Source organism: Branchiostoma lanceolatum, chromosome 4, assembly GCF_035083965.1.
Source record: "Branchiostoma lanceolatum isolate klBraLanc5 chromosome 4, klBraLanc5.hap2, whole genome shotgun sequence".
NCBI classification, from domain to species: Eukaryota; Metazoa; Chordata; class Leptocardii; order Amphioxiformes; family Branchiostomatidae; genus Branchiostoma; species Branchiostoma lanceolatum.
In genome coordinates, this window is record NC_089725.1 from 27,747,122 (window position 1) to 27,774,801 (window position 27,680).

Genomic DNA, 27,680 nt, shown 5'->3' on the forward strand with positions numbered 1-27,680 from the left:
GCATTCATGTTGGAGCATCCTTAGCACACGCATTGGATACTGTTGAAAGGCACCGCCGGCGTACGTAGCTAATTCGATTTGCACCCACCATTTTTGTTCGGCAAGTCCAAGAAGACGTCAGATGAAGTTCTACTCCATCCTGGACTACAACATTCAAAGTTTCCGACAGAGGGCACGCCTGCCGCATGATGAAGACTCCTCAACTTACTTTTAACTAAGTTAGTTTTTAATGGGATATAGCGTGATTTCACCATGTAAGCCAATACACCACCAAATGGTAGAAATCGTTACCTGCGCATATGTCTACCTCTTTTGATAAATATTTCATTTCATCTGGTATCACTGCATTAGAAGGTAGCTCTTTTCCAATATCGGTCTGACTAATAAATAGCGGGCAGGTGGATAGTTTGGTGGTGAAATCTTTTCTCACTCAGGCTTGTGTAGGGAGATGGAGGGGCTGGACCTGGCAGGGCCGCCGGTGGCGCTTCCCATCACGCCAGCCAATCGATACGTGCTGTGCTGCCAAGCGTGAGTTAATATTCGCGGTACCATGTTCCCCTTCGCCGGCCCAGCCGACGCAGGGATCGGTCTGTTCAACGCGTGCTCATGCAGCTCCGGCGGGTTGCGGCAAAGTCTGCTGCCGAGGATGGTCGTGCTGAGCCTCGGAGTAGCCGTCCTTCTGTGCTGTTCTACAGCCATCTCAGACCACATGGTGGACGTGCCGTTAGGTGAGTGACTCCTCTGTTTCTGTCCGCAGCCTGAGACCATACGCGCCGTGCGCGCTAGTTTCACGAATGGGTTGGCATATTATACCCCTAGAGCAGACCTGCAAGCCAATGGAAATCCCAAACACTCAATGGGCCAAGCAGAAAAGCTGACCCACGCTTTCGATCAGGAATCTCATTGTAAGCGAGATATTCCTTCTTGTCGATACTATTTTCCTGCAGGTACATTAATCTATTAGCTGATTGTGCTTGCGGACAAAACGGCATTCTGGTTGCTGACAAACTGCCGTATTCTCTGCCTGTGAGCAATCGTGCACATGATCTGCTACTTTGCTTGTTCATTTATTCCACGTTTCCGATACCTTTTCAGCGCCTTGCTCTTCTTTTGTCAGAAGGCGTTCTCAGTCTGTAGTTTGGGAAATAGCATACAATAACACAGGGGATAAATAACATAGCGGTGGCGATATAAATTTTGTACCATGTGCATGAAATTGAAGCCAAAGGTGCACAACAATGTCGGGAAAATCCGTGTCTTTCCAGTAACAAAAGTTGTAAAACGTGTGCCGTGGCGGTATGCCTGAGTTATTGTATTGAATATCATCCTATATGATGGAGACCCCAGCTGGCTCCGCAGTTTGGACAATTTCCATTTAGAACTCCCGGTGCGCCGGACAATCTTCGGGTTTAGGCTACACACCCCTGGTAATTAAGCGTTGAAAATAGGGCCCATTGTTTACCAGGGATTGTCTAGTGAAACATACTTAAGTAGCGTGTGACAGAGCATAACAAACACGTCTTGTCACTCAACTGGTTCAAATTGGAGAAACAAGAGAGCCGTTAGCAAGGGCCAATGTACTAGACGTCTAAAGAAGCTATCGATGGTATCATATTTTTCATTAAATTGGGTATAAACATTGAGCATGCCTTTCTGATGGACGGACTATCGGGAGATCAGTGATGTTTGTGTTTGAATTTTTTTAGGGTTGATAATTTTACTTGTTTTGCTTACTGTTCTACATATGTTTTCCGACTTGCGCCAAACCAACCCCTATTCCTGACTTCATTCCAGCAGTTTGGCGATCGTTAGAGCATTGATGTAAAAGAGCTACTTATGTTAAGCCAGTTCCCGAGATGAATCTTGTGACCACGGCATAAGCCCACAGTGTACCGATAAACAGCCATGGCAATGTTTCACAGCTACGGTGCAGCACACACATCTCTGTCACTTGCCCGATACCATAGCTCTCCTTGAATGAAAGGCCGCAGACAGAGCTCCGGGCTACCGCAATTCTTCACACCCGAGTCGCTACAAAATCAGATACCTTGATTCCAGGGTATACTTTGCTAATGACGCCTTATCCATTCAAGAAATATGACGTTGCTCTTCCACAGCACGACCTCCAGCGCAATCTTCACCTCTAGGTGACCTTCTGGTCTCCCAGATGGTACTGATTTCTATTTTTCATGGCTTTCTTATTGCATTCTTGACAGATAGAGCACATATCGGGCCTCTGCCAGGTGGCATCATCGTCTTTTTATGAAGCATTGGTTTAAGGTTCTTTGTATCTTACATCTCCAGGCGCTATTTTCGAAGACGAAAAGACCCTTCAAGAGGAAGAGGCTTTTCGTTACGCCGTGGATCAGATCAACGCAGACCGGACTATCCTCCCGAAGGCCCGGCTAGTCCCCCGTCTGGTGCACTTGGACAAGGGGGATCCACTATTGGCAATCAGGAAAGGTATGTGTGCTGTAATAGCTAGTTCCCGTACAAGGATCGGATACTTTATCACATTTATCAGCAAATCGAAATATAAATGGCACGAACCTAGTCCCCGACGCCTCCGCTTTCATACATCAAATAGAAAAGGACACGGGAGCAATCATGGGCTGGGGCATTAGCTAGCGGGTGCAGAGATGAACTTGATATTCGGCTTGGGTGTCATTCTAGCATAGTGCTTCATGTTGAGTACGGGGTATTTGAAGAGGCAGGCAAAGAAAATGACCAACTAGGATCCGTGGCCATTAACTTCTCGGGTAACCTCCGTGCTCGCCGCTGACGAGTCGTGTGATTTTTGATGAGTTGGGGCCGATCGATATCCGGAGGTCCGTGCGCGGAACCCCGCCTCTCACCGCCAGGGGTGTGGAGTTAATCACGAGGATCACGGGCCGAATAAGGGGATTCAACGCGGTCTAGCCGGGATAAGATCTCCCCGTATCTGTTTCAACTAATATTTCAGCACCAAGGAAAGATACGCCCAGCCGTTTTCCCGCAAATTGGCGCCCCGGTGTGAACAGCAGAGACAGGCGTCGGGCTATAATTAGCACGGCAGATGGGGGACCTCAAAGTGCATGTGACAAGTAAATGGAAGATAATTGTTCCCGCAAAGGTTGAGTGAGCACTGAATTGACAAATATTATCAATGATTCTTCTGATGTCATTATCAGTAATGGCCGTGTAGCTGTTAGTGATCGTATTATGAGAGCAAATACAAGTCATGAAAGTAAGAAACTTGAATATTTGTCCAATGTTTGCAGAGAGCTGTCTATAAGGTTCGATTGCGATTGAACATATATATATATGGCCTCCGTCGGTCAGTATTGACCATGTTAAAATCCTAATTCACAACAGCCCTACAGCATCGACTATGGCTAAACAGCCCTATACGAGAATGGCAGTCACTACCACAAAAATCACATCTGTAAGCTGACTCAGTTCTGTTGCAAAGCTCTTTTGAACATATAGATTTGAGCAATACAGTAACGTGGCTACACCGACAACATGGTAAAATATATAGTTTGTAGCAAAGAAAAGGGAAAAGAATGGGAAAAATGCAAAACACCGAAAATACTTCTAGTGACTTCAAAGATAAGACCCAACATTTTCACACAAACGACCCTTCACGGTCCCTCCATCGGCAAATTCAAGTGTACTTAAAATGCAAATTGAAACCCTTTCTCTACACCGAGCCTGCTTGTAAAAGACAGAAATGCAAACCGTCTTTTGAACATCTATAGATCGTGCCAATAATGCCCTTAACCCCACAGGCCATGTTCGTGGGTTATTCTAGATGGAAGTTATCGACTGATCAAAGTGACGTCTATTATCAAATCATATCAGGGCTTGTGACGTCCGCCGGGAATACCAACGTTTGCCTGGATTGAACGAGTTCACGTCGACATAAACAGACATGGCGCGGAAATCGAGCGGTTTGCCTCAGCCAGGCTCAGATAAAAACGGGGCATGGATATGGCTGATAACGCATTGCTATCTTGATAAGCGGTGTCAAATTCAATTAAGATGACGGCCGATTTAAGCACCTACGACAGGAAAACTGCCCGTGGTTTTTGGCACGAATATATCACTCCTGTGACACGTCTTGTCATTCTTCACCTCTTTTGGAAGGCGATTATTCCCCCTGGAGAGTACTCCTCTTTACGTCACATCCAGCAATCGTCGTTTCATCGCTATCTTTGTAAACCTGGATGAAGGGACCCAGGGTCGATGTGAAGTCGACTATGCGAGCCTCATCTGCATGCCCGGCGTCGTCTGCGGGGTATTTATATTCTCTGTGCCAATTCGTTTTTATTATGCTCTGACAGGTGATATTAGTATCTTGATAACGGAGCAAAAGTGGAAATATTCCGTTGTCCTTTCTAGAATTGTAATCTACATGGGCGGTGCGAAGCTTAATGGCGCTGTGATAACTTTATAACGTGGCGTGGCCGACTCCAATGAAGTTTCGAGTATGATTTAAACCTACCCTGGGGGCTTTGCTTCTAGATAAACTCTTATCATAGACCATCTCAACTTTAATGGAAAACTTTCTCATTAAATTAATGCGATAGAAGCACTAAGATCCAATAATAGTAGGTTTATAGTGATGTGTTGACAGTGGATTTTATCTAGGCTATAAATGCGGGGTAAGTGGAAAGACGTGACAATATGTGACTGAATTTCCATCCCTTTCTCACAAATCCTATCACAAAAAAAATACGCACCATTTCATTACAAAGACAAACGACGCAGCTAAGTTTGTATGTGACCAGGAAATGTTATGTATGATCAATGCGTTTCTGAACTTTAAGTATTCCAAACATCAATACGAGAATGTACTTAAAGGAACTCATGCATCGTTATTATGACAGAAGAGGCAATAAAAAACTCGTACACCCGAAACAACGTTTGTCAATTAAGGGTGGTCTGTGAACCATTATGGCCAATGCAGTTAAGTTTACAGCCATTGATAACGCTCACTTGGAACAAAGAGACATCCGGAAATCTCGGATATGATAACGTTCTTTATAGTGACGTTGTCCCATCACCAGCATTGTTTACTTGAGCTGTTCTACTCGATTCGTATCAACCTATCCCGTTTTGCACCTTTTAAATAAGCTGTAGGTGTATGTACACATTATGGCACACGTTTGTAGAAATTCAGTCGCCTTGATAAATAGCACCTTCAAACTAAGGCGTTTTCACCTTCGCGTGCAGAAAATACTGGAAGACACAGGCACATTAACAGCAAAATTCATGGCACAGCGCCTCTGGCCAAGAGACCATCCAACAATGTCGTGACCTGTTTCAGCCGCATGCGTTTGATCTGCATGACATTTGCTCCATATGGAAACAGCATAAACTTCAGGCTGTCTCCTTTATGGACCTTGGTTCATAGGAACTTTGCAGAGCGCACGTTTTTATTGCTGTGAGTTTTGAAACGTGATTTTAGATGCACACTAAATCCATCGCCCACATAAAACACTGCCTGTAAAGCTAGTGCCGAAATGAATTCACTAGCTGCCGCGTTTATTTTCCCCTATGCAGAGAATATATAGGTTTGGGAAGAAGTTACTATAGTGCAGTGAAATTTGTTAGATTCATGGCGTTTGTTTTAACTGTTTGGCTGCTACGTTCGCTTGGGGTGCAATATAACTCTCACAGAACCAACCGTTCGTTTAATGTTGACTATTTATAGTTAAAACAATCAACGTTTATAGTTTAAGCAATATTTGCCCATGAATGGTTCTTTATCATTAATGTTTATCATCAGAGCAATCAGTGGAATTTATGTCTATAAACGCACTTGGTGTCTGACAGCAAGAACTACGGGTATCAAAATGGCGCTCCAGAGTGGTGGCCAAAAACAAAAACAAACACAAACAAAAAAATCCACTTTTACATGGAACAGTTTGTCATATTTCATACAATCAGCAACTTAAAGAAAACTTAGGCAGGGGGTTCTTGGCTAGAAGTCAACTTGAATAGCCTGTAAATAGCTTTCATAATGTTTTATGTAATTCTTATGGAATTTGCTGTTTTCATGTCCAGGAAGACAGTCTAGTTATTCACAAATGTATGTTAGCTATTGGACTGAACAAAGTATCAAGTATCCCAGTAATTATTCTCGTAATTGATATCACCAACTTGTCTTGTTTACATTCATTTTTCTTTCATCCATTTTGTATTTATGTATGTATGTTGTAATTATATTTTATTCTTGTTTTATATCTATGTATTAGAGTAGAAGGCGTTACATAAGCAATTGTGCTTTTTGCCCAATACTCTTGAAATATATGTGAATGAAATAAAATATGTATCCAAGTGGCCGATCTGTGTTAACGTAACACTCATCATGTTAATTGGATTACTGTGACACCTGCCGGTTAGCTCTGATCAGGACTGGCAAGTGAGATAACAATTAGGACATGACTTGCGGTACCCCAGTGTATCCTCCCCTACATTAGGATTAAAATATGTCACATTTGTGGAAATTAGCGCGCGGCCGGGCCTGGTGCCAACAGATATCAATTGCGAGAGGATTAGGCGAATCGAACGCCTGATGCTGATAATGGGTGAAACAGCTAGATATAAAACTAACATAAGATAAACACACAATTAACATTAAGCCTCTGTTTACCCGGAATACTTAATGTAGCAAAACATAATTGCTTTCCTAATACAGGTATAGAGAGATTAATATGTTTTTGAAATCGGTGCCACATTTTGGCTTATAATTAGGAGTTTCAAGAAGATAACATCAACATAACTTTCGGAAGATGCTCATTTTGCCTGTGTAGTAGGAGTAATAAATTGAAGGTAAATGAAGCTATTCATATCATCTCTTGCCGAGTACAATTAACAGTAAAGGTTATCTCGGGTAAAACTGTCGATTCCTTTTTTAAAGCGGTACTCAAGTCCAGAAAGGGGTATTATTTTCCGATAGACAATAATTTTAGGACTTAAAAAATGCATACTACTTCTCAGTACACGATAGAGTACCCACTTTTCCCGCGCGCATTAGAAATATTTCAGTATTCTAGTTAATTCCCCACGCTCCCTCTGAACAACCCCATCTTATGTCTGAATGCAATATGCCTGAAAAGGCCTGCCAAAAGTCAGGTTACAATAACAGTTCCTTGGAGATGAAAAAATAGTCTTACTATGTGTTCCTTGATATGCTTGTCGACAATTGGTGTGTTCATCTCCCAGCATTTATACCGAAAACATTCACGATTACGGAAATGTGTTAAGTTACGTTTAGGGAATGCGTGGGTAGGGTCCGCATGGGGTTAGTGAGTATCGTATTGTTTTACAAACACACGGCACGTAATTCACCACAGGTGGAATTCTGCAAAAACAGTTGGCTGCTTATGTATTCAATGATGCATAATCTATTGGAAAATAACGTATGGAGTAGAGTGCTCCTTTAATGTAGACAGTGCATTTACTCATGATTATAACGATTCCATTGAGTTATGTGCTGAGGTATCTGCCGAAATCCAGTCTAAAGTTGTGTACCCAGCATCGTTGCTAGACACGTCATCAATGCTAACCCCCCTTCTGTGTTTACTCACCTCGTGTTCTGCGCTAAGCACTTCTCAATGGAGCCGTGATATCCGGCCATGTGTGGCAGACCGTTACTGTGTTAGATTGCACCTTGTTCGTAACAGTTTTAAGGACCAATTATTTTCTGTGTCGATTTTGCAAACTTAATTACCTTATCTTGTAGGCTGCTCCCATCGATGGTTAGTACGTGTTATGAAATACACCACGATGCCCAGGTGCACATTAAATACGGTCTTTATGAAGGACCGTAATCGTATTTTCATGTAGTGGAGGGAACCTCATGAAAATATACTTACTTATGCGCGGGGTAATGCCGCTCCTATCACTCAGTAAAAGTTGGAGTGCACCGTGCAGATCCAATTTCGCGAACAAGATTACGGAATGTAATTCACGAGAAAGCCTCCACAGTAAAAGGAGTTTAAAAGGCTCGAGCTGTGCCCGCGGCGCGCTTTATTACAATCCGTTAGTGTGGCCGCGTCATACATTTCGCCTCGATATCATCTCTCGTGCTCCAGCGCCTTAAAGCTTATTCCCGCAGCACAATTACATAATGTCATATAGAGTAAGTTTTATCCGGATGACTGGTCTCCAGAGGCCTGACTGATGTGGTGACACGGTACGGAGGCCTATCAGCGGCCCTGGTGCTTAATATCGACCGACGCAGCGCGGATTTCACATTTTGTCTAATAACGTTTCGATAGCCAGTGAGCTAAATGCATCACTATCGTATTGATTCATTATTAGATGTGATGCGAACGGATGAAGGGGAAGAGTTCCTTAAATGGAAATGTTGATGGAACGGGTATATATAAGATGTGGTGATAGCTTACACACAACATGGCAGTTGATGGGGTGTTATTGAATGGCCTTGGAATGGGGCAACGGGCCGGCAAGGCCACCGGCTTCTTATAACGTAGAACATATTTCCCATACCTCCCCTTTATAGCTGTGTTAACTGACATAGAGTACATTATTCTACGAGGCCTTCAACGCATATGAATGGCGACGGACGACCTGTTTCGTCTCTTGCCTCTCCGATGGGTCATATTTGACGCCGGCCTCTTGTCTAGGTAAAAGGAGGTCATTGAACCGTCATGTAACCTCATGCGCCATGAACCAAACATAACAAGGTCACAATTCGAACTGTGTTCACAGAGTTATGAAAATTGAACAACTTCATAATCTCCCAACCCTTTCCGTTGGGGTCGCCACCCCATTCCAGGAGTGCGTACCTTTTTCCACAATTTGTAGCGACCCTCTAAAAACTGCGATTTCCTTGAAAATGTGAAATACTGCTGAAAAACCACCCCGCTACAGGACCCAGATGCAGGACACTGATGCAATAACTGGTGCTATCTCCACATAACCGGAAATAGCGAGAGTTCTGGCGTGCACGCGTGATCAGAAGCATGCAGCATACCGAATTTGACTTGTCTCCAGTATATTTTGCGGCGGTATGTAACCTATACATGAGATAAACATTCCAGCAAGCAAGACTCGCTGACGTATGTTGTTTATTCAGCTGCCATGAGGCTGTCGAATTGTGTAGAAATGATGTTGCACTTAAAATGCACAGACTTTACATTGTATGATGATATAGATATATGGATATCATATGATATACGTCTGATATTTACACATATCGGTAGCTAATGACAGTTGGTTAATGTTATGAGGGAGGCTTCTTTTCTGTGCGTGTCTCTACTACGTCTGTACAACTTTGTCTTCGTTTTACTTCGTTACCTTCTTCTGTTAATCAATATGTATTTGTAAAACCAGCTTATTTTGAATGAATCATTATAAAGAACCAGGCCACAGGCTGCTTCTTCCTTAGATTATTAGTAATGCTGTACGTCAATATATCTTCGTCCAGGTTGCAATCTGATGGCAGATGGGATTGCCGCCATAGTGAGTTCCACTTCCTGTCCCACCAACATCGCCCTGCAGTCCGTGTGCAACGCCATGCACGTGCCTCTGGTCTTCGTAGCACGTGACAACTGCCAGGTGACGGCGGGCAGGAAATACACACTGAGCATGCGCCCGGAGGCCTCGGGAATCGACAGGGCTCTGGCTGACGTCATCCTTCAACAGAGGTGGAGGAGCATGGTCGTGTTCTATGACGACTATTATGGTATGTATCACCACAGTTACCTTCGCACAAATATAGAAAATCTATCTAGTTTCTTTCTCAACTTTATCATTCTCCTGTTTTCACATTTCTCAAACTTTTCCCGCGATTATTCTAGCTAGGTTCTTCCGTAAGACAATAAACATTTACGTCCCAAAGGGAATCACATGCCTCAACAACTATTCAAGACTTCAGATTGGTAGAAATCCACAAGCCCCGATATCGATCGAAACGGGCACATCAATAAGCCCCCAAAAAATGACATTTGGGAAATTACTCTTGAAGTCTGCAAGGAATTCCTCATGAAATAACAATTACGGGGAAAATTGTCCTAAAAGGTCACGACAGTAGTTTTGGACGTTATTTTGCGTGAAACTCATCTGATAGGAACCGAAGTTGTTTGGTTAGAGATATACATGATGAATTTCATACAACAACGTCGAAATGGCATGATCTCTATCAAGTTATCATGTTTGGCCTAACATGAGTAAGAAATATGAAGCATAACGTCATCAATCGCCCAATGTGCTAAAAGAAGTAGCCAACGAAAAGTCAAAGCAATATTTCTTGCAATGCAAAGTTCCTAATGTAAACTTTATGATATAATCTATCATGATAATCTCTGTTTTATTTCTAGTCACACTTATTGTCGACCTATCTTCACCTATTTTGATTTACGTAGTGTCTATTTTACGTTTCTCCAATATCAATCCTATGTTTGTTGTTGGTCGGTCTTTCATTTGGTTATTGTTACATTCGCCTCTTATCAGCAATACTTTAGACAGTAAATACTCCGGCAGAGTAATAAAGGATTGACCACCATTTATCACGATTAGAGGCATACGAAAGATCAATATACCCCAAAAGCTAATATACTTGCCTCGGGAGATGCTACTGTAGCGGAAAACATGGAAAATTCCCAGTGTTCCTCTTCATGTGAGCCATGAAATTAACAATTAAACATTTCAAACTTCACTCCCCTTGGCATTGATGCTATCGACCAATGTAGGAATGATGTTATGAGCAGGACGCTCCCGTAAATCTGTGCACGTCCACGGGCCTCTCTGCGCGTGCAAATCATGCTTGCACGTCTTCATCAGTTTCGAAATAGATGAAATATATGCTACAACAAATTGGAAGCGTAGAATCATATAACAGCAGGTGACATTATTACATGTACCTTTATTGTGTAAAACAAATCACCCGCTGCAAATTGCATCAAGAATTGGACATTTCAACTGACAACTCTGTTGAAAACTGGAAATGCTTTGCTGACGTGTCTGACAAGCTTAGAGTCAGTGACTTGCAGAATTTACAGCACCTGCAGTACTAGGTAAGAATGAATAATGTATCGTTATTTGTTTGAAACTGATAAAGATTACATGGTTGAGATACTGACAAATTTATAAACAAAGACAAATCTATCTCTTCCTCTGGATACGATACGGAGACGTTTCGAGTGACATACATTACTCTTCTTCCACGCTACTGGCAGAACGAGTCTATATTTAGTCTAGTACATACATGTAGGATATAACTGGTAAAACCGGTTGAACATGATCAGGACACTGTTATAAACGTATTTAATAAAACTGAGATTGTTCCGTTCACCACAGCGTTCAGCAGAATCCAGAACGTCCTGGCGCTGACCCGGGGGAACTTCATGGAGGTGATCGTGCTGAAGCTGCCGTCCCTCTCCAACGGCAGCCAGGTCATCGTGGGGCTGCCGAGCGGGCAGAAGGAGATCTCCGACTACGGCGAGAAGCTGAAGAGGGTGGTGATCCTCTGTACGGTGGAGAACACCATACGGCTGGTCAAGCAGGTAAACCCCTTATCCCGACCTTCTCCAGACTGTAGTTGGAGTTAGTTGTGAGCAAAGTTAGGGTTGCTACCTAGTTTCCAAAAGCCATATGCGCCAGCCGACAATGCATTTTAGCAAATCAACCCAGTGAAGGTGATAGTTCCTGTACGGTAGAGAACACCATACGGCTGGTCAAGCAGGTAAAACCCTTGTCCCGACCATCTCCAGACCATGGCTTGGAGAAAGTCGTGACCAAGACTAAGGTTTCCCACTAGTCTTCAGAAGCCGTATGCGCCATCCGACAATGGATTTTAGCAAATCAACTCGGGAAAGTCATATTTTTTTAGATGCTATCAGAGAAGCAAACTGGATCGGCAGGTGAAGCGGGTGAAGTCGTCTTCTGAACTATTACGAAACATTAAGAAGATAAAGGAGAATCTCGCTGCAGTGCTTTGAAGAAAAACTATTTGTATTGCGTACTCGGTAAACCCCCTCATGGCGTTACACACCAGGTTTGTACTGAAAAGTATACGTACAAGCTACATATCGGGCAGATGCATTCACTTATGATAGAACTCGTACGTGTATTTTAAGTAGATCTATATACATGTTTTGACTATGCTAAATTTGAGGCCTCGTTTGTATTCGTTCTAGTTCTAGAAACCTATTTCCAACAAGATACATGTATATTCAAGAAGGGGATGGGCTTCATCAAGTGGCATCTTTCGCTGACATTTTTCTGGTAAATGTCCAAGATTTCCACATAAACTTAGAATCTGGCAGTCTGATCGATTGCTGTTGCATTTGGCAAATTTTTGCGCCCTTCTAAGCCACTAAAGTAATGATACTCAACGTATTTTGGAAAGTTGGCTCAGCTAACTGTTTTGTGCTGCCTTGTGCATATGACCCACTTGCGTTGACGGACTGACAAAAAGGCAAAGCCCGTTGTTACACATCAATTTTGTTTAGTTTAAGAAACCGCGTATATCATACTCTCCCTGCAGTCTCAGAGCTGTATTGTTTTCGGATATTACTCCGCTACGGACGGCTCGCTGTGAAATCGGTATCTGGCAAGCAGCCTTCAGATCGATCGACAAGCTGCAAAGCGATTTTTTTATGGGATAAAATGTCTAATATTAAGTCCCAGTAAACCCGACGTATCGGCCCGAGTCACGGAAATTTATCCCCCCTGCATCTGATAGCCTTGGATTTCTCTCCTTTTGGAGGTAACGCAGACGACGTGACTCTAAAATTCGCAGGCAGTAATTAAGGTGACCGGAACGCACGGCGAACCTGAATGACGATTAGTAACGATTTTCGTAATTCCGCGGCAATGGCGCGGTATCACTGGCCGCCCGCTGCAGTCATGATAGATGGGGGACCGTTAGCAGGAACAATACACCGGCATGATTAAAGCCCCGCGCCAACACCGTTTGATGAATTGCCCCAAAATTGCTGTTGTAAAAATAATCAGAGCAATTTCGTGCCAATGTCAGCGGGGTGACCGGAGACAGTCCAGTGCTGTCTACAGAAAGTTATATCTTCGAAAAATTGTGTAAAGTTGAAAAAACTTCTGTCAACGAGTCGAAAAAAAAGACGGCCATCTTGTCCCAAGGATGAGATAGTTACTTATGTACAATGAATTTGTATTCTCCATAGTGTCCGAAATTTGCATACGATTAAAGTTGGCTGTTCGGTCTACTTGACAAAAGGCATGTGTGTGAGTGTGTTTGGGGAGGGGGGGGGCACAGTATCGTTAGACAACAGCTTTGAGACAAAGACCCCGAAGTGTGGATGACAAAAGGTAAAGGCTACTGGTCATGAGATGCTGGAATATCAATCTGTAGGCAACAAAGGGACGCCAAATTATCTAAACATCTCAGTATTCTGTTGTCACAATTTTTTAAAGACGAAGGTATCACTTAAGAAGGTTCCTAACCTGCTACACATCTACTCCAGTTCGGGTCGTTCCTCTGATCGCTTATTTGCTGCACATTCTTCTAGGAGGCGACCAGAGGAGCGGATTTAGCAAGAATAGAATTGATCTCCGGCTAGAAGAGTTCAGTTTGTCTCATGGTGAATTGATAACGAACAGTTTATAGAAATATCTATACTAGACTCATCACTTCATCAGGTATTCATGGTATCGTCACCGGTGCGAGGTTGCAGTGGCCCGAAACCACGTTCTCTTCTTCTCCTACTTGCACCGTTCTTCTAGTAGAAGCTAATTGTTTTTTTTTATGACCAATCGTAGTAAACCAAATATGAGCAAACCGCGTGCAACATTGCTTCATTTGATAAGTTAACAACAGTCGCGACAGGATTCAGTTTGATACATCCATCACAGCCACCCCCGACGGAAAGGAATGTAGAACGCAAAATTGAACAGAGTAACTTTGACCGTGATACTGTAAATTCCTTTTCAAGGTTCGCAGCACTCAAACGTCGCTGCACAATAAAAGTCGGAAGCGTGATGTTGAATCTGAATTTAAACAACGACTGAAACGGTGGATGACCGAACAAATATCAATGGTCACTCGTGTGATGAGGTCACGATGGAATGTCACAGCGACAACCGACAACATTAAAACACCTCAAATGTTTTGAACTCTACTTTATGATGATTCAGCCTTTTTGTATGCTACATACACTTCTGCAAACTCAGTCAACGCTGAAAGCATGCACAGCATGTGCAGTTCTTTTCCAAGTGGACTGGTGAACGCCCCTTACCAACTCATTTTATTCCTTTCTCTCCAGGCGAATCAGATGAACCTATTCACGCCGGAACATCACTGGGTGATTGCAAATCAGGTAAGTTGCACATTTTTAAAATCTGATATTGGATAAGCATTGAAACAAATGCGCTTACACATGAAATAATCCACCAAATGCCATATTAAGAATACCGTTGACACTGTGTAAACTCTGGCATTTCGCTTGATTATTCCTGCCGTACCTAACATAGATATTACACTTACATGTATATTATACAAACTCTATATCGTGAGAGAATACTAGCTGTGCTTTTATCAAAGCACGATTTCACATAATAGTCAAAGACCAACTTTAACTACCAACTTGGACCCTTACGATCAAACTACGCCATCAATTTTAAATATCAATACATCTAACGATATTTTATGGTGAACATGGCTACATGTTATATGACTCCCATTTACAGCCTCCTTTGGCTGCACTGCTCTTTTCACGTTTGGTATTAAGTTGTGACGACCTGAACGACCTCGCATACCCGGGCCTTTGTCTCGAAGGAGGGGCTCTGATTTAGAAATCCGGGTCATTTAAAGGTTTATGCGTTGCTTCAATCTTCCTAAACATACCTACACGTACATGGCCGTCTGTCACGCTGGTTATGCAAATGTTCAGTAGGAGGCATGTCGCAAATAGCTACTTGGCAGCTTCCCGTAAATCTCTTTCACTGTGTACCATAGGGGGTCTGGATGATAACATTAAAATCATTGGCATTTTGTTTGAGTAAGTATCTGTGCTTTTGAAGTTGGAGACGTTCTTGTCAAATGATAGGGAAATAATTAGTAGGCATCTGCATGCATCTCACCGAAAGAATCATAGGAAAATTACACGGAGGGTCGCTTCATAAAATCTGCGTGTGGCGCTAGAACAATATTATTTTCATGTCTTCCCGCCGTGACGGGAATTAGGCTCCCGCCGAGGAGGTGTGGAATTATCGATCCTCTCTTCAGCTTTACAAACAGTCACCAGTAGAAAGCGATATATCAAAGGCAGGCAGACCAAATGTAATACCTGCGGTGTCACACTCGTAACAAACAACTCTACATGCTGGTGAATTCATTCCCCACCCATTCACCGTATCGTAAGATAGTTTCACTCGCGGTCACTAACAGAGAGCGATACAATGTAGAAGGCAGACAAAATGTAATACCTGCGGTGCCACACATCGTTATATAGCAGGTATGCTGTGAACTCATCCAGCATATCGACGTGCGGTCTGTTGAAAAGCAGAGGCAATCTGAGGCAGTTCATTGTCAATGCATTGACAAGATTTTATATTTTAAAATCATGTAGTATTTTTTTTCTTCTCTGAAATACAAAAACGTGAAAATCTAAGCTGCTTTCTATTCCTTTGGGTACTAAGTTTGTGAAACATACATTTCAGCATGGCAGTGCACTGGCAAATAGTCCGGTCAATCACAACAGCTAGCCTTTGTTCCATCACAAGTGTCAGCCAAATGTGTGCATAAACCACGGGACATCTGCCTTTCTGTCGTTGCCCAGTCAATCACAACATAGTCAGCACCCTCGAGAACTATTGCCATGGCCATGATACCTTAAGAACATGTCTTGGTTCGTCGGATTGTGATGAAGTGTTTTCTAGATGGGTAAAGTTGCTTTAGCGTGGTGACATCAACTGGTAGTGTACTTCACACTAGCATTTATTTCTGTGGGGTTGGCATTAACGGCACTCGATATCACAATAACAGTTTGGAGATGCCAGGAACGTTAATGTAGCAGGCGCCTTGGTAATGCCGATGACATACATCACAACAGACAACGGTAAAGGTTTATCACTCTATCCGGTATAAGATATCAGAAGCAGAAAATGTCAGGCAATAAAAGCAGAAGAATGGTTCATAAACATCACCACTCTGAATCATAGTTCGTAAGCAGCAAAGTGCAGGAGGATCACTCTCGATGAGAGCGACGATCAATAGATGCATTACGCCGCCACAACCGCCGGATTCTTCTGAGCATTTTGCTCCACACATTTACCAAAGGATTACATGTTAGTCGAGGGTTACAAAATATAGGTTCTGCTTGTCTGTTTGGTATTATATGTGGTAGTTGTATAGCTATCATGTATTGCAGAGTATAGTTCAATGGAACGTTTAGAGTTCCGAGAAAACAAGATGACTAAAGAGGTTATAAGCTTCAGAACTCAGATTTGTATTGGTGTGTAAAATCAATATCAAAACAATAGTAAATACGCTTCGATCTAGTTCAAGCTTTATCATCAATCAATCAATCAATCAATCAATCAGTCAATAAATCAATAAGTCAATCAATCAATCAATCAATCAGAGATCAAGAAATCTGGTTTTACTTGTGATCTCCTGCTGAGAGAAAAATTTATTTTTGACTTACAGTCCCCAGTTGTTTGGTGTCCAACTATGGGACTCTGTTTTGGCGAAATATCTTGGGGCATATAAGAACTGCTTCGTATCATCATACGACAGACGTTAACGAAAGGCTGTACTGCAAGCACTGCAAGCAAGAGATACGTTTGACGCTAGGCGAAAAAGGATATATTGCTTCTGTTTAGATATGATATAAAACACCCGTAATGGAGTCATAAAATACCTGTCAAAATTTAATTGCTATTGCTGGAACGCTTTGTTTTAGAAATGTAGTGACAGCTTATTGCGTGTTTAGTATATTTGTGTGTGTATCATGTTGCTATGGGTCGTTGTACCTGGGATAAAGAAAGCCAATTCAATTCAGTAATGTAGCTTCGAACTAAACGAGATGTTTTAGCTTTCCTTCTCCCCTATGCCTATGGCGTTTTTATGAACTCTCCGTTCGTTGTCAAATCCCACAGGAAGTTAGCGACAAGCAGCTTCTGGTAGTCAACGCATATCAAAACAATAGCAAATGCGTTTCAACCTAGATTCAGCCCCACCCTCCAAATCTAATGAAGCCTTGAACTGAACAAATGTTTCAGCTTCCCTTCTCCCTATGGTATTTTCATGGAGTATCTTTTGAAATCCCCACAGGAAGTTAGCGGCAAGCAGCTTCTGGTGATCAAAACAATGGCAAATGCTTTTCAACCTAGTTTCAGCCCCACTCTGCTAATCTAATGAAGTCTTTAACTCCCTATGGTATTTACATGGAGTATTATCATTTCTATTCCCCACAAGAAGTTAGCGACAAGCAGCTTCTGGCGATCAACGCATTAATATCAAAACAATGGCGAATGCTCTTCAACCTAGTTTCAGCCCCACTCTCCTTATAAGTAATCTAATGAAGCCTTGGACTGAACAAATGTTTTAGCTTCCCTTCTCCTTATGGTCTGTACATGGATTATGTATCTTTTTTTACCGCCACAGGAAGTTGACGACAAGCAGCTTTTGGTAATCAACATCTACACACTAACAAATACTCTTCAACCTAGGTCAAGCCCCACTCTCCTAATCTAATGAAGACTTTAACTGAAAAAAATGTTTCAGCTTTCCTTCTCCCTATGGTCTTTACATGGAGTATTATCTTTTCCCGCACCCACAGGAAGTTAGCGACAAGTAGCTTCTGGTAATCAACGCATATCAAAACAATAGCAAATGAGTTTCACCCTAGATTCAGCCCCACTCTCCTAATCTAATGAAGCCTTGAACTGAACAAATGTTTTAGCTTCCCTTCTCCCTATGGTGTATATAGTATGTATCTTTTTCAACCCCCACAGGAAGTTAGCGACAAGCAGCTTCTGGCCATCAACGCGTCCCGCGGCGTCCTGACGGTGGTTCGTAAACTCATCTCATTTAGCGAATACACCGACAAGTTTATGGCATATTGGAGATCACTCCCAGCGAACGTCACAGACGGGGCAACGACGAGTCCTTACGACGTCAAGGTGAGCAGATTCCAACTCAAGTAGGGAAATGTGTAATAACGAGAGTGAAAGAACATCTTAAACGGGATCCATCTCTGACTCGTCAAATCAAAATCTCATTATTATATTCCAGCAATTTGTGCGAATGTTCCCTCCGCATTTCTGCAATGGCTTATGGTAACTGATATTGGCTTGTGCTTTGGGTTCATGATCATGAGTATCAATCGGTATATCTTGCATGATGAGGCCATGTTCGGAATTTTAACGTTAACACTTCAACATCTTGTCGTGTACTACGTATACGTATCTACCACCCAATATAAAAGAGAAAAAAATACTCTACACATCTTTTGTACAGAAAGTAGCAACAGATCCATACTATACCAGTTTATCAATTAATAACACATCTGCTAAATAAGCATTGAATTTCATATTAAGTGAATAACATCTCGGTATTAAACGTCCACAGATGACAGCTGCGTATATGTACGACGCTGTGTTACACATATCCAGGGCTGTGTACGCTCTCTTCCTGGACAGACAGTGGATCGGACCCAACAAGCTCAGGTAAGCCGATCATCGGGGAGGCTGCAAACTTAACTTAGCTAGCAGACTTTTTCATTCCTGTATAATGACGTAGGCGTTACTACTGTGTTGCTTTGAAAGAACGACAAATACACCGCCAAATGCCAATCCCATGCGTATTAGCAGTACCTTCTAAGATTCATTTTCCCTCAGCGTCTTCGAGTAGAATCTTTTCAGGAACAATCTGCATTGAAAAAAGGATTTACTGGGAGCGCGGTACGCAGGTTAGGGACGGAACGGATTGGATTGGCAAAATCTATGAGGTCTCGAAGAGAGCATCTCTCAATTTGTATTTTTATCGATGCCGCGCAGATGCTCGATCGATGTGTCGGTGCCGTGGCCGGGAGGTCCCCCGCTGATGGAGACTCTGAGGAAGGTAGGGATCCGTCTCTGTCATGCGCACACACAATGAGGATTAATTACGGAACGTGTCAGAGTCTGGCCGGGGAATATGGCTCAGCTCACTAATAATGGATGATACTGTTGATATCTTCATGTGATGCCGTCCCTCCTGGGGTTGCCGGCGGCTACACCTTCAGAAATCAAACATCAGTCAAGTCGGGCGGAATTAAAGTTCAAAGAAATTACCGATATCTATCATTTTTTTCTGATTGAAGAGATCTCTCACACTCAGGGTGTGGGAAATGAAAAACTAATTTGATGAAGATAATCTACGTGAAGTAAATGACTTAAGTTATTGCTTATTTGCTATGTACGTAACTGAAGACATCAACACTGCTAAATTTTCCTTTGCAGAGTTTGTGTTTCTTTTCCAAACAAACGGGACATATATAGTATGAATCCTAAATTACAGTTTTCACATTTATGCTGTCGTTGCTTTTCTTACGATTGTATTCCGATAGTGCACAGTGGGATGTGGTCGCACAAAATGTAATCATTTCTTTGATCCCCGAAATCACAGTCTATTTTATGACGTTACATACTGTTGGATTCTGATGAATAACTTATGAATGGTGATGAGCTGTGGTGTAATTTTCCACCATCTCACGTAAGGCGGAAAAGTAGATTCTGTCACTCTTGTCTTCTGGAAACAGTCTACAACCTGATATAACGTTGCAACTTGCAACGTTATATCAGGTTGTAAACTTGCAACGGCTTGTCTGATCTTACCCTAATCAAGAACAAATCACCCCCATTGTAGTCTATAGTTATCCATCAACTACAGTCGGTTACAGGGTATTCTCAGGGCTCTTCCAAGATATCTAAAGCAATGCGGTGCATAAAGTAGTCCTGAGAGGGTAAAACTCAACCCAAAGCAAAGAAACCTGATCAACGTAAGCAGATCTACCTAATCATGGACAAATAATCCTAAAGCTACTGTAGTCTACACTGACAATTGCAGTCTGTTACAGAGTATTCACAGGGCTGTCCCAAGGTATCTTAACCAATGTGTTACATTATGTTGTTCTGAGAGGGTAAAACTTAACCAAAAGCAAACTAGAAACATGATGAATATAAGCAAACTTATCTAATCAATAACAACTCATCCAATAGCTATTGCAGTTTACATTGACAATAGCAGTCTGTTACAGAGTATTCACAGGGCTCTTCCAAGATATCTAAAGCGGTACATTATGAAGTTCTGAGAGGGTAAAACTCAACCAAAAGCAAAATAGAAAAAACATGATAAATGTAAGAAAATTTACCTTATCAAGCTTGAATAATTCTATATATAGCTATTGCAGTCTACATTGAAGATTGCAGTCTAGTCTAGATCTGTTACAGAATATTCCCAGGGCTGTCCCAGGATATCTAAAGCATGGTGTAGCCCTGAGAGGCTAAAACTCAACCCAAAACAAAAAAAGAATGATGAATGCAAAAATAATTACCTGAATATGAAGATGGATGAGGTGGTGCTGAGATCATGAAAAAGTGATGCAGCCCCATTAACCTATTGCCGTGATTGTCCCTCACTTCAAACGTGCACCGCGATGTTCATTAACCTACTGCCGCAGGTCAGGACGCCGGGGGTGCTGGGCAAGTCGGGGTTCGATGACACCGGCTACAACATCAACTCCCAGATGCAGGTCCTCAGGCTGGAGAAGGTGGTCAATAAGACCAGAGTGCAAGTGGTAAGGCGCCCCGCTCTTCTGTCAGCAATTTACTTAATCTATTCAAACTGGTCGTAATGATCTGTCTGAAATTTTCTTAATCTATTCAACTGGGTGGTAATGGTCTATTTTTCATGCAACCCTGGGCACGTTTTATCGTAAAATTCCTAGGGGTTTGCTTCTTTTTTTTTGGCAGTGTTCAGCGTACCGTTCTTTGTTGGCAATGACGGTAAGAAACCCCAACGATAGCCGAACACAGCCACGGTGACACAGCTTGATACCAGGTTACAAAAGGACATGATATGCAGACTGCAGAGTATTTGATTCTGTACTCAATGTCTGCAAGTAATTGGAAGTCTGTTCGTTGACAAGCTTGGCACAGTAGTCAAATAACAGCTAGTAAGATAAGCCGGATTTTCTTTGCTGAAAAACACAAACCCCAAGATGATACGTGGAATATAGAAGAAAACGGCTGTGCTTTCATTATGATAGATAATTGCTTGCCATGGAATTCCCACACCAGCCAACTATTAGAAGGTTATATCCGCTCCCAGAGCTTGAGTGGATATAGCTCTTTATCGACTGCACATAGATCATGGTCTCCTGACACTTCGCCTCCACAATTGGTACCAATCAGCACAGATAAGTGGGTTCTAAATTAACTTGTAAAGAGACAACTGCATTTTCTTCAACTTCAGTTGTCGTGGAGCACTGTGCTCACATTTCATAGATGATTGCGTCTGTGTAATGATGAAAATAGATGGTTTTCAAATTTAACATTGAAAGAATAATCTATCTGGAGGATGTCTAAATAATCCCCATCTAAAGAACGTATCTATTAGCACTAGCTTAGACTGATGAGAAAAAGGTGCTTTAATTTCGAGATAGTGTGAATAAAGCCTGGTTTTGCTCCGTATGGAATAGTTGAAGAAAACTGGATGAGATTTTATATTTTCGATCATTACTTACGCGGTTACACCTCACACAAAGATTATTACTACACAAATTCATTTTCGTGAGACCTTTAGCAAACCAATGCAGTACCCAGGCATCATCGATATTTTGATCACCAGCCGAACTACTTTGAAATCGTTGCCTTCCCCCGAAGACGACGGGTATGCATGATTGAATACATGCATATGTACACACTCGCACAACAACTCGACAGTTAGAAATGCACCATTTACTATGTTTTTTGCAAGAACAGAGCTGTAGGGCTATCACTGCCATATCATGTCTTGAAGTAAAAGATACATATTTACTAATCCAGCATGTTGTTCCTCACATGACCTGTGTTATCTTCCGTTCTTGTTCCTTAGGCCGGCATGTGGGACCCCGTGACCCGACTGAACACCACGGCCCGAACCTTACCTGTCGGCAACCCGCGGATAGACATTCGGAACAAAACCTTCAGGGTCGTCACTCTGGAGGTCAGCTTCTTTAGAACGCAGATAACTAACTGCATATCATTTCATCTCTGTGGATGCTACAACCACCAGTCAACTATAGTAAACCAACCATAATCAAGAGTAGCGGTCAACTGTTAAAAAGATTGTATTGAATCATTTCACTTGAGTCAACTTAAGAAAACATTATTGTGTTAACGATCATACCAGATAGCCTTTAGATAGCTTTGAAAGTTGATTTTAATCACAGATATTGCACTTGTAAGGGTAATATAGTACCCAAGTCCTGTGCTCTTTAAACACCTTTATATTTCCTGCGTTGTAAATTACAATTGCATATTTCTCAGTCACCAGGGCTATCTAGACTAGTTTGGTAGCCCCCACTGCATTTCTTTATACAGCCCAACAAATATATCAAATCAAAATGTTGAATGAGAAATTGTAAAAGTTGGGATGTAAAACCTGGTGAACCTTATGGTTTATCTGTATCATTCTGGGTGTACATTAAAGTGCTACTTCTCCGTTCCAGGAGGAGCCGTTCGTGTTCAAGAGGATCACTCCTGTCGGCGTGAGGTGGGAGGGGTTCGCCATGGACATGCTGAAGGAGCTGTCCAAGCTGCTCGGGTTCAAGTACAAGCTGTACGAAGTGCAGGATAAGAAGTACGGCAGTCCTCAGGAGGACGGCACGTGGAGCGGGATGATCGGTGACGTCATGCAGGGGGTACGTGCGTCTTTTTATCATTTTTACATAGAAAAATACATTGAAGAATGCATAGACGTTAAAAATTCCTCCAATTATTGTAAAAGCCTATTCGCATCCCACACTACACACTCTTGTAGTTATGTACCAGTAAATACCATACTTTTCACCTTGTACAATTATTATCCTTTATCATCTTCTAAAAAGCAGAAACAGATGATAAAATCTATTGCTAAACATGCATCTATCTGTGTATTTTGTTGGTTTATATGTATATATGTATGTATGTATGTATGTATATGTCTGTTTGTCTTGGTGTTTGTTCGCTGAATCCACAATGATGTTGATTTTGCAGAGGGTGAGACGAAAGTGGTGTAATAGCATACTTGGATAATTGGAAGTCTAGTTGGCTCGGCTTGTAGTAGACGGGCAGGAAGTGATTACACTTGTTTTATCGTATTTGTAACTCAGGACCCAACTGTGAAGCAGGGTCAATCACTGAGTTGGGCTAGCCTGGAATCCATCCTATTTAGCTTCCGGCCGCTACCCTAGCTCCGCTGCGCTACCCAAGCTCCGCTGCCGGCCAAATAATGCCCTCTAAAACTGACGCGATCGCGGAGTCCACACGGCTATCAACCATAGCGGCAGCCATGTTGATGATGATACAAGACCTCGCCTCAAAAGGGCTCTGTGCAAATAGCCAATCACAATCCTCGCACGTATTTTTGGGCGAATATGCAAATGTAAATCGTTTGAGTGGTAAGGGCGCCCAGACTATTTGGCCGGCAGCGGAGCTTGGGTAGCAGACGGAAGCTAAATAGGCTGGACTCCAGGCTAGAGTTGGGCAACCCTGAATAAAGATGATAGAGTTAACACATACATCTACATGTATCTCAGGTCGTTAAATGATTAGGGGCAGGGGAGGAGGCCCATGTAGCTTCTGACACTGAGAAATTGTGTAACACAGGCTATCGTTAACCCAACTTCCTGTAACTTTCAGAACGCGGATTTTGCCCTGAGCGCCATCACCATCACCCCTCAGCGGGAGAGAGTGGTGGACTTCACCAAGAGGTACATGGACTTCGCGGTCGGCATTCTGCTGAGGAAACCTGTCAAAAAAACAGACCTCTTCGTGTTCCTGGACCCCTTCCACGTCAACGTGAGTAAGGGCTTGTACTTCAAAAGTTAACATCCATTGGGCAGATTCCTGGCATTTCTGGCTAGACTCTGTGTCCTTGGGAAAGACTCGACTTTCCCCACTCCACTCACCAACTTCCGTTGGGGAGGTAAAATGGAGCATATGATGGAAGGAGATGGATATATGGGCTCAGCCTTCAAATACCATGCCCAAGGCCCCTTGCGTTTTTTTTACCCCGGAGGGGCAGTGGATTAACAATTATACGCATTGCCCCTTCGGCCTCTAAAAAACTATGGAATCTTTACCTTGGCATTTTTTCACTTCACCATTTACTGGCCAGAGAACTGGACACAGTGATCTGGTTCAGGTTAGATTGACATTACTGTTCCGTTGTGTGATCGCATCTATTAAACAGAGGGATACATGAAGACGACACGCTCTTCGTGCTTGGCAGACAGCTAGAATGATGAATGGACGAGCCGAGTCAATAAGGAACCCACAATATGTTTAGAAATGTCATTTCTTATTGTCGACTGCTTTTCATATGATGTCGCCTGAAAATTGCCTCATTTTCTTTCCTTGTACTCATAATCATCCTTCAAGGCTTGGCTTTGACACGAGCGCCGTCCGTAAGGGTCCATCCGTTATGCGTTTAATTATTACTGACGAACGGGATTATAGATTCATTTAACTTGCTTCAGTATGAGTTATGATGACAACTTGTACTACAATGAATTAATCGATGTAGATTTACGTCCTATCTCTACGGTACCATGCATCATCAGAAAATCAATGCAAAAGCCCTTGTTCATTTATAACACTCGGATACTTTATGCCGATGCGAAGTGCGAAGGGACGCTAGTTACATGTTTAAACGATTCGTACCGGAACGTTAGGAAGGAAAGCATCCACGAAATAGCCTTTCCTTCTGTAGAAAGCCAGCTTTTATACCCGGACATTATTATTGTGTAAACGTCACGACTCTCTCGTGGCCTCTTCCGTGACTGGAGATCCGTAACGACATGGCATAATGTCTTTAAGTAACCACCGTCGCGTGGACTGTCCACTGATTGGCAGCCCAAGAGTCACGAAGGAAGTGGGCAGAGGGCTGCGTCATCAAATTATCAGTTATCGGACTCGTGAGCTCATGGTGGCTGGAACTGAATGATATACAGGTGAACATCGTTTGGAGAGAATTGATATTGCTTTGCAACGATGGCCGCTGTATAAATACAGCACACTTGGTTCCTAATGATATAGAAGGTCATAACCTCTCTTGTATTGTTATTTCTGATATGCTTCTCAAAGCGAATAAATCAATCTTAGATGGACTAAACATTCATGAATGGAATTCAGGGGGGCCCAGGATAGCCACCTGCTAGCGGTGCAGCAGAGGTAGCAACATAGCATGGGTGTCTCATGCGTACGGAAGGGTTGGGAGGCAGAGTTTATGATAAAATGATCAGGATCCTGAATGCCCAATAATTCTACATACATTTATACGTACTAAATTTTGTATTGAAATATAGCATATGGAGTTTTAAGTCCCTATCGCGCCTTCCCACGACTTTTATCTCAACCGCTGGCAACCAATGTTGGCGATGGTTCGGAAGTAGTCTGGAATCCATCTTATTCTGGCTCCAGTTCGCTCCTCGGATCGCATTGAAGCAAGAAACTTTCCCGACGTTGATTTCAAAATTTATAGACGAGTTTTTTACAAGCTAGTTGGCAACCTCGTCGATCAACTCCCAACCACAGATTAGTTTGTTCGCAATTCACGACGAACTCCCAACGGTTAACCGTGGTCTGCAGGTTGGTAGGCCATGATCGGCCATGTGTGACAAGGGTTTCAAGTAAGATATTGCGACAAAAGAAGCTGTGAGTCAGCGACTCACGATTCCCACCGTGTTGTGTTCCTGCAGGTGTGGCTGTGCACCATCGCGGCGTTCATCCTGGTGAGTGCGGTGTTGTTCCTACTGCACAGAATCGGCACCAGGAAGACGAGCGACGACCCGAGCGACGGGGCCGACTTCAACCTGAGGAACACCATGTGGTTCGTCTACGGGTCTTTCGTGCAACAAGGTGGGCAACGTCATGTTTTTAACACATTCTACTCATTTACTTCGCCAAGAAAGTTTTCTTAAACAATGTAATGCAAGAAACCATTGATGGATTCGTATGGTTGTTTATTGCTTATTAGCACATATATAGACATTTAATCGTATAGCAATAGCAGTAAAAACATGTAGGTATTTGTTACATGTTTTTGGGTAGATGTCGAGGAATAAAAGTTAAACTTGAATTATGTTTCTCCAACAGCTTTCTATGGTACTGCAGCAGAACTGTCTGTTTTGGTATCTCATGTTCGTGACATGCTATGGTCATGGTTTAAGAGTGGTAGACAACTCTTGGTCCCGAAAAAAAGTGGTATAGGTTTGGGCCCCCTAACAGCTATTTTAGAACTGCATGGGTCTCTTTTGTTTTGCACTAAATCATGAAATCGCTCAAAATGTTGCTTGTTCGTAGGTGGCGACCTGACTATCGGGCGCATGCCCACTCGGATCCTGACCGGTGTCTGGTGGCTCTTCACCCTCATTATCATATCATCCTACACGGCCAACCTGGCAGCTTTCCTTACCGTGACCCGGATGGACTCGCCCATCCGATCCTTCGATGACCTCGCCTCACAGACTGACATACCGTAAGGCACACCATTTAATTCATCTAAAGCTTTCAATTGGTTGTATGTAACATGTCCTTGTGATAGAGGCTGCAACCACTGAGCGAGCAAAAAAATGAGTGATCGCTCAACGAATTTCATGAACAAAGAGCAATTTTTTTTAAGTGTGTTTTGTTTTGTTTTATTTCAATTATAAAATCAAGAGTCACACACTTCCAACTTAAATTTGTTCGCTCAACAGTCGCTCAGGGATTGCCGTCTAAGTGAAATGGAGGCTCAAGCTGTACCCTTTTATTCACAAATACAAGTGTGCGGATATTACACATGAACGAATCAAATCATATATGTATTGTAATCCGAAGCTGTTTTTTCTGAGTATTATCATATGAGTATGTTATAGTATAACAAGGTAAACCAGACCCCCAATTCTTTAAGTATCCCAGTACACCGCTTCCGTCTTATAGTACATTCTGCCACTATGCAATAATCACCTAACTACGGACGCACACCAAGACAACAAAAAAACAAAAAAAACAAAAAAACAAACAAACTGAATACAACACCCCCATTTCACCGGGGTAATGATGCAACAATGAATACAATTAGATACTTCCAGTTCTCCGGGTATCCCATAACATCACTTCCGTCTTGTAGTACATCCTGCCACTCTACAATATTCACACAACTGCGGACGCACACCAGGACAAACAAACGAACAAACAAACAAACACACCAGCTGATTGAAATGCCCCCGCTTCACAGTGGTAACGATGCAACACTGAACACAATGAATGTTGTTAACACGTTTGCAGGTACGGGACAGTCACAGACACCAGCATCGCTCAGTTCCTGGCGTCCTCGGATGTCGAGACGTACCAACGGCTTTGGTCTTTCATGAAGAGTGAAAACAACTCTGCAGCGCTCGTCAGGACGGCGCAAGAAGGGTTCCAGCGGGTCAGGAAAGGTGAGAGCACACTGCCGCAGACATGATCCGATTCAAGTG

The 27,680-nt window shown here is 42.7% G+C and overlaps 1 protein-coding gene across 1 annotated transcript in view; it reads left to right on the forward strand.

Annotated features, from left to right (window-relative positions):
- The first annotated feature begins 213 nt into the window (after positions 1–213).
- LOC136433810 (glutamate receptor ionotropic, delta-1-like) overlaps positions 214–27,680 on the forward strand; it is a 31,268-nt gene continuing 3,801 nt past the window's right edge. The window contains exons 1-15 of the mRNA XM_066426340.1: positions 214–728; positions 2,305–2,463; positions 9,443–9,700; positions 11,314–11,519; positions 14,256–14,309; positions 17,950–18,117; positions 18,566–18,663; positions 18,994–19,057; positions 20,658–20,774; positions 22,073–22,183; positions 22,689–22,880; positions 23,860–24,018; positions 25,920–26,079; positions 26,524–26,698; positions 27,490–27,641. Of these exons, the coding sequence (XP_066282437.1) occupies positions 551–728; positions 2,305–2,463; positions 9,443–9,700; positions 11,314–11,519; positions 14,256–14,309; positions 17,950–18,117; positions 18,566–18,663; positions 18,994–19,057; positions 20,658–20,774; positions 22,073–22,183; positions 22,689–22,880; positions 23,860–24,018; positions 25,920–26,079; positions 26,524–26,698; positions 27,490–27,641 (2,251 nt within the window). The 5' untranslated portion in view covers positions 214–550. The remainder of the gene's footprint in view (positions 729–2,304; positions 2,464–9,442; positions 9,701–11,313; positions 11,520–14,255; positions 14,310–17,949; positions 18,118–18,565; positions 18,664–18,993; positions 19,058–20,657; positions 20,775–22,072; positions 22,184–22,688; positions 22,881–23,859; positions 24,019–25,919; positions 26,080–26,523; positions 26,699–27,489; positions 27,642–27,680) is intronic.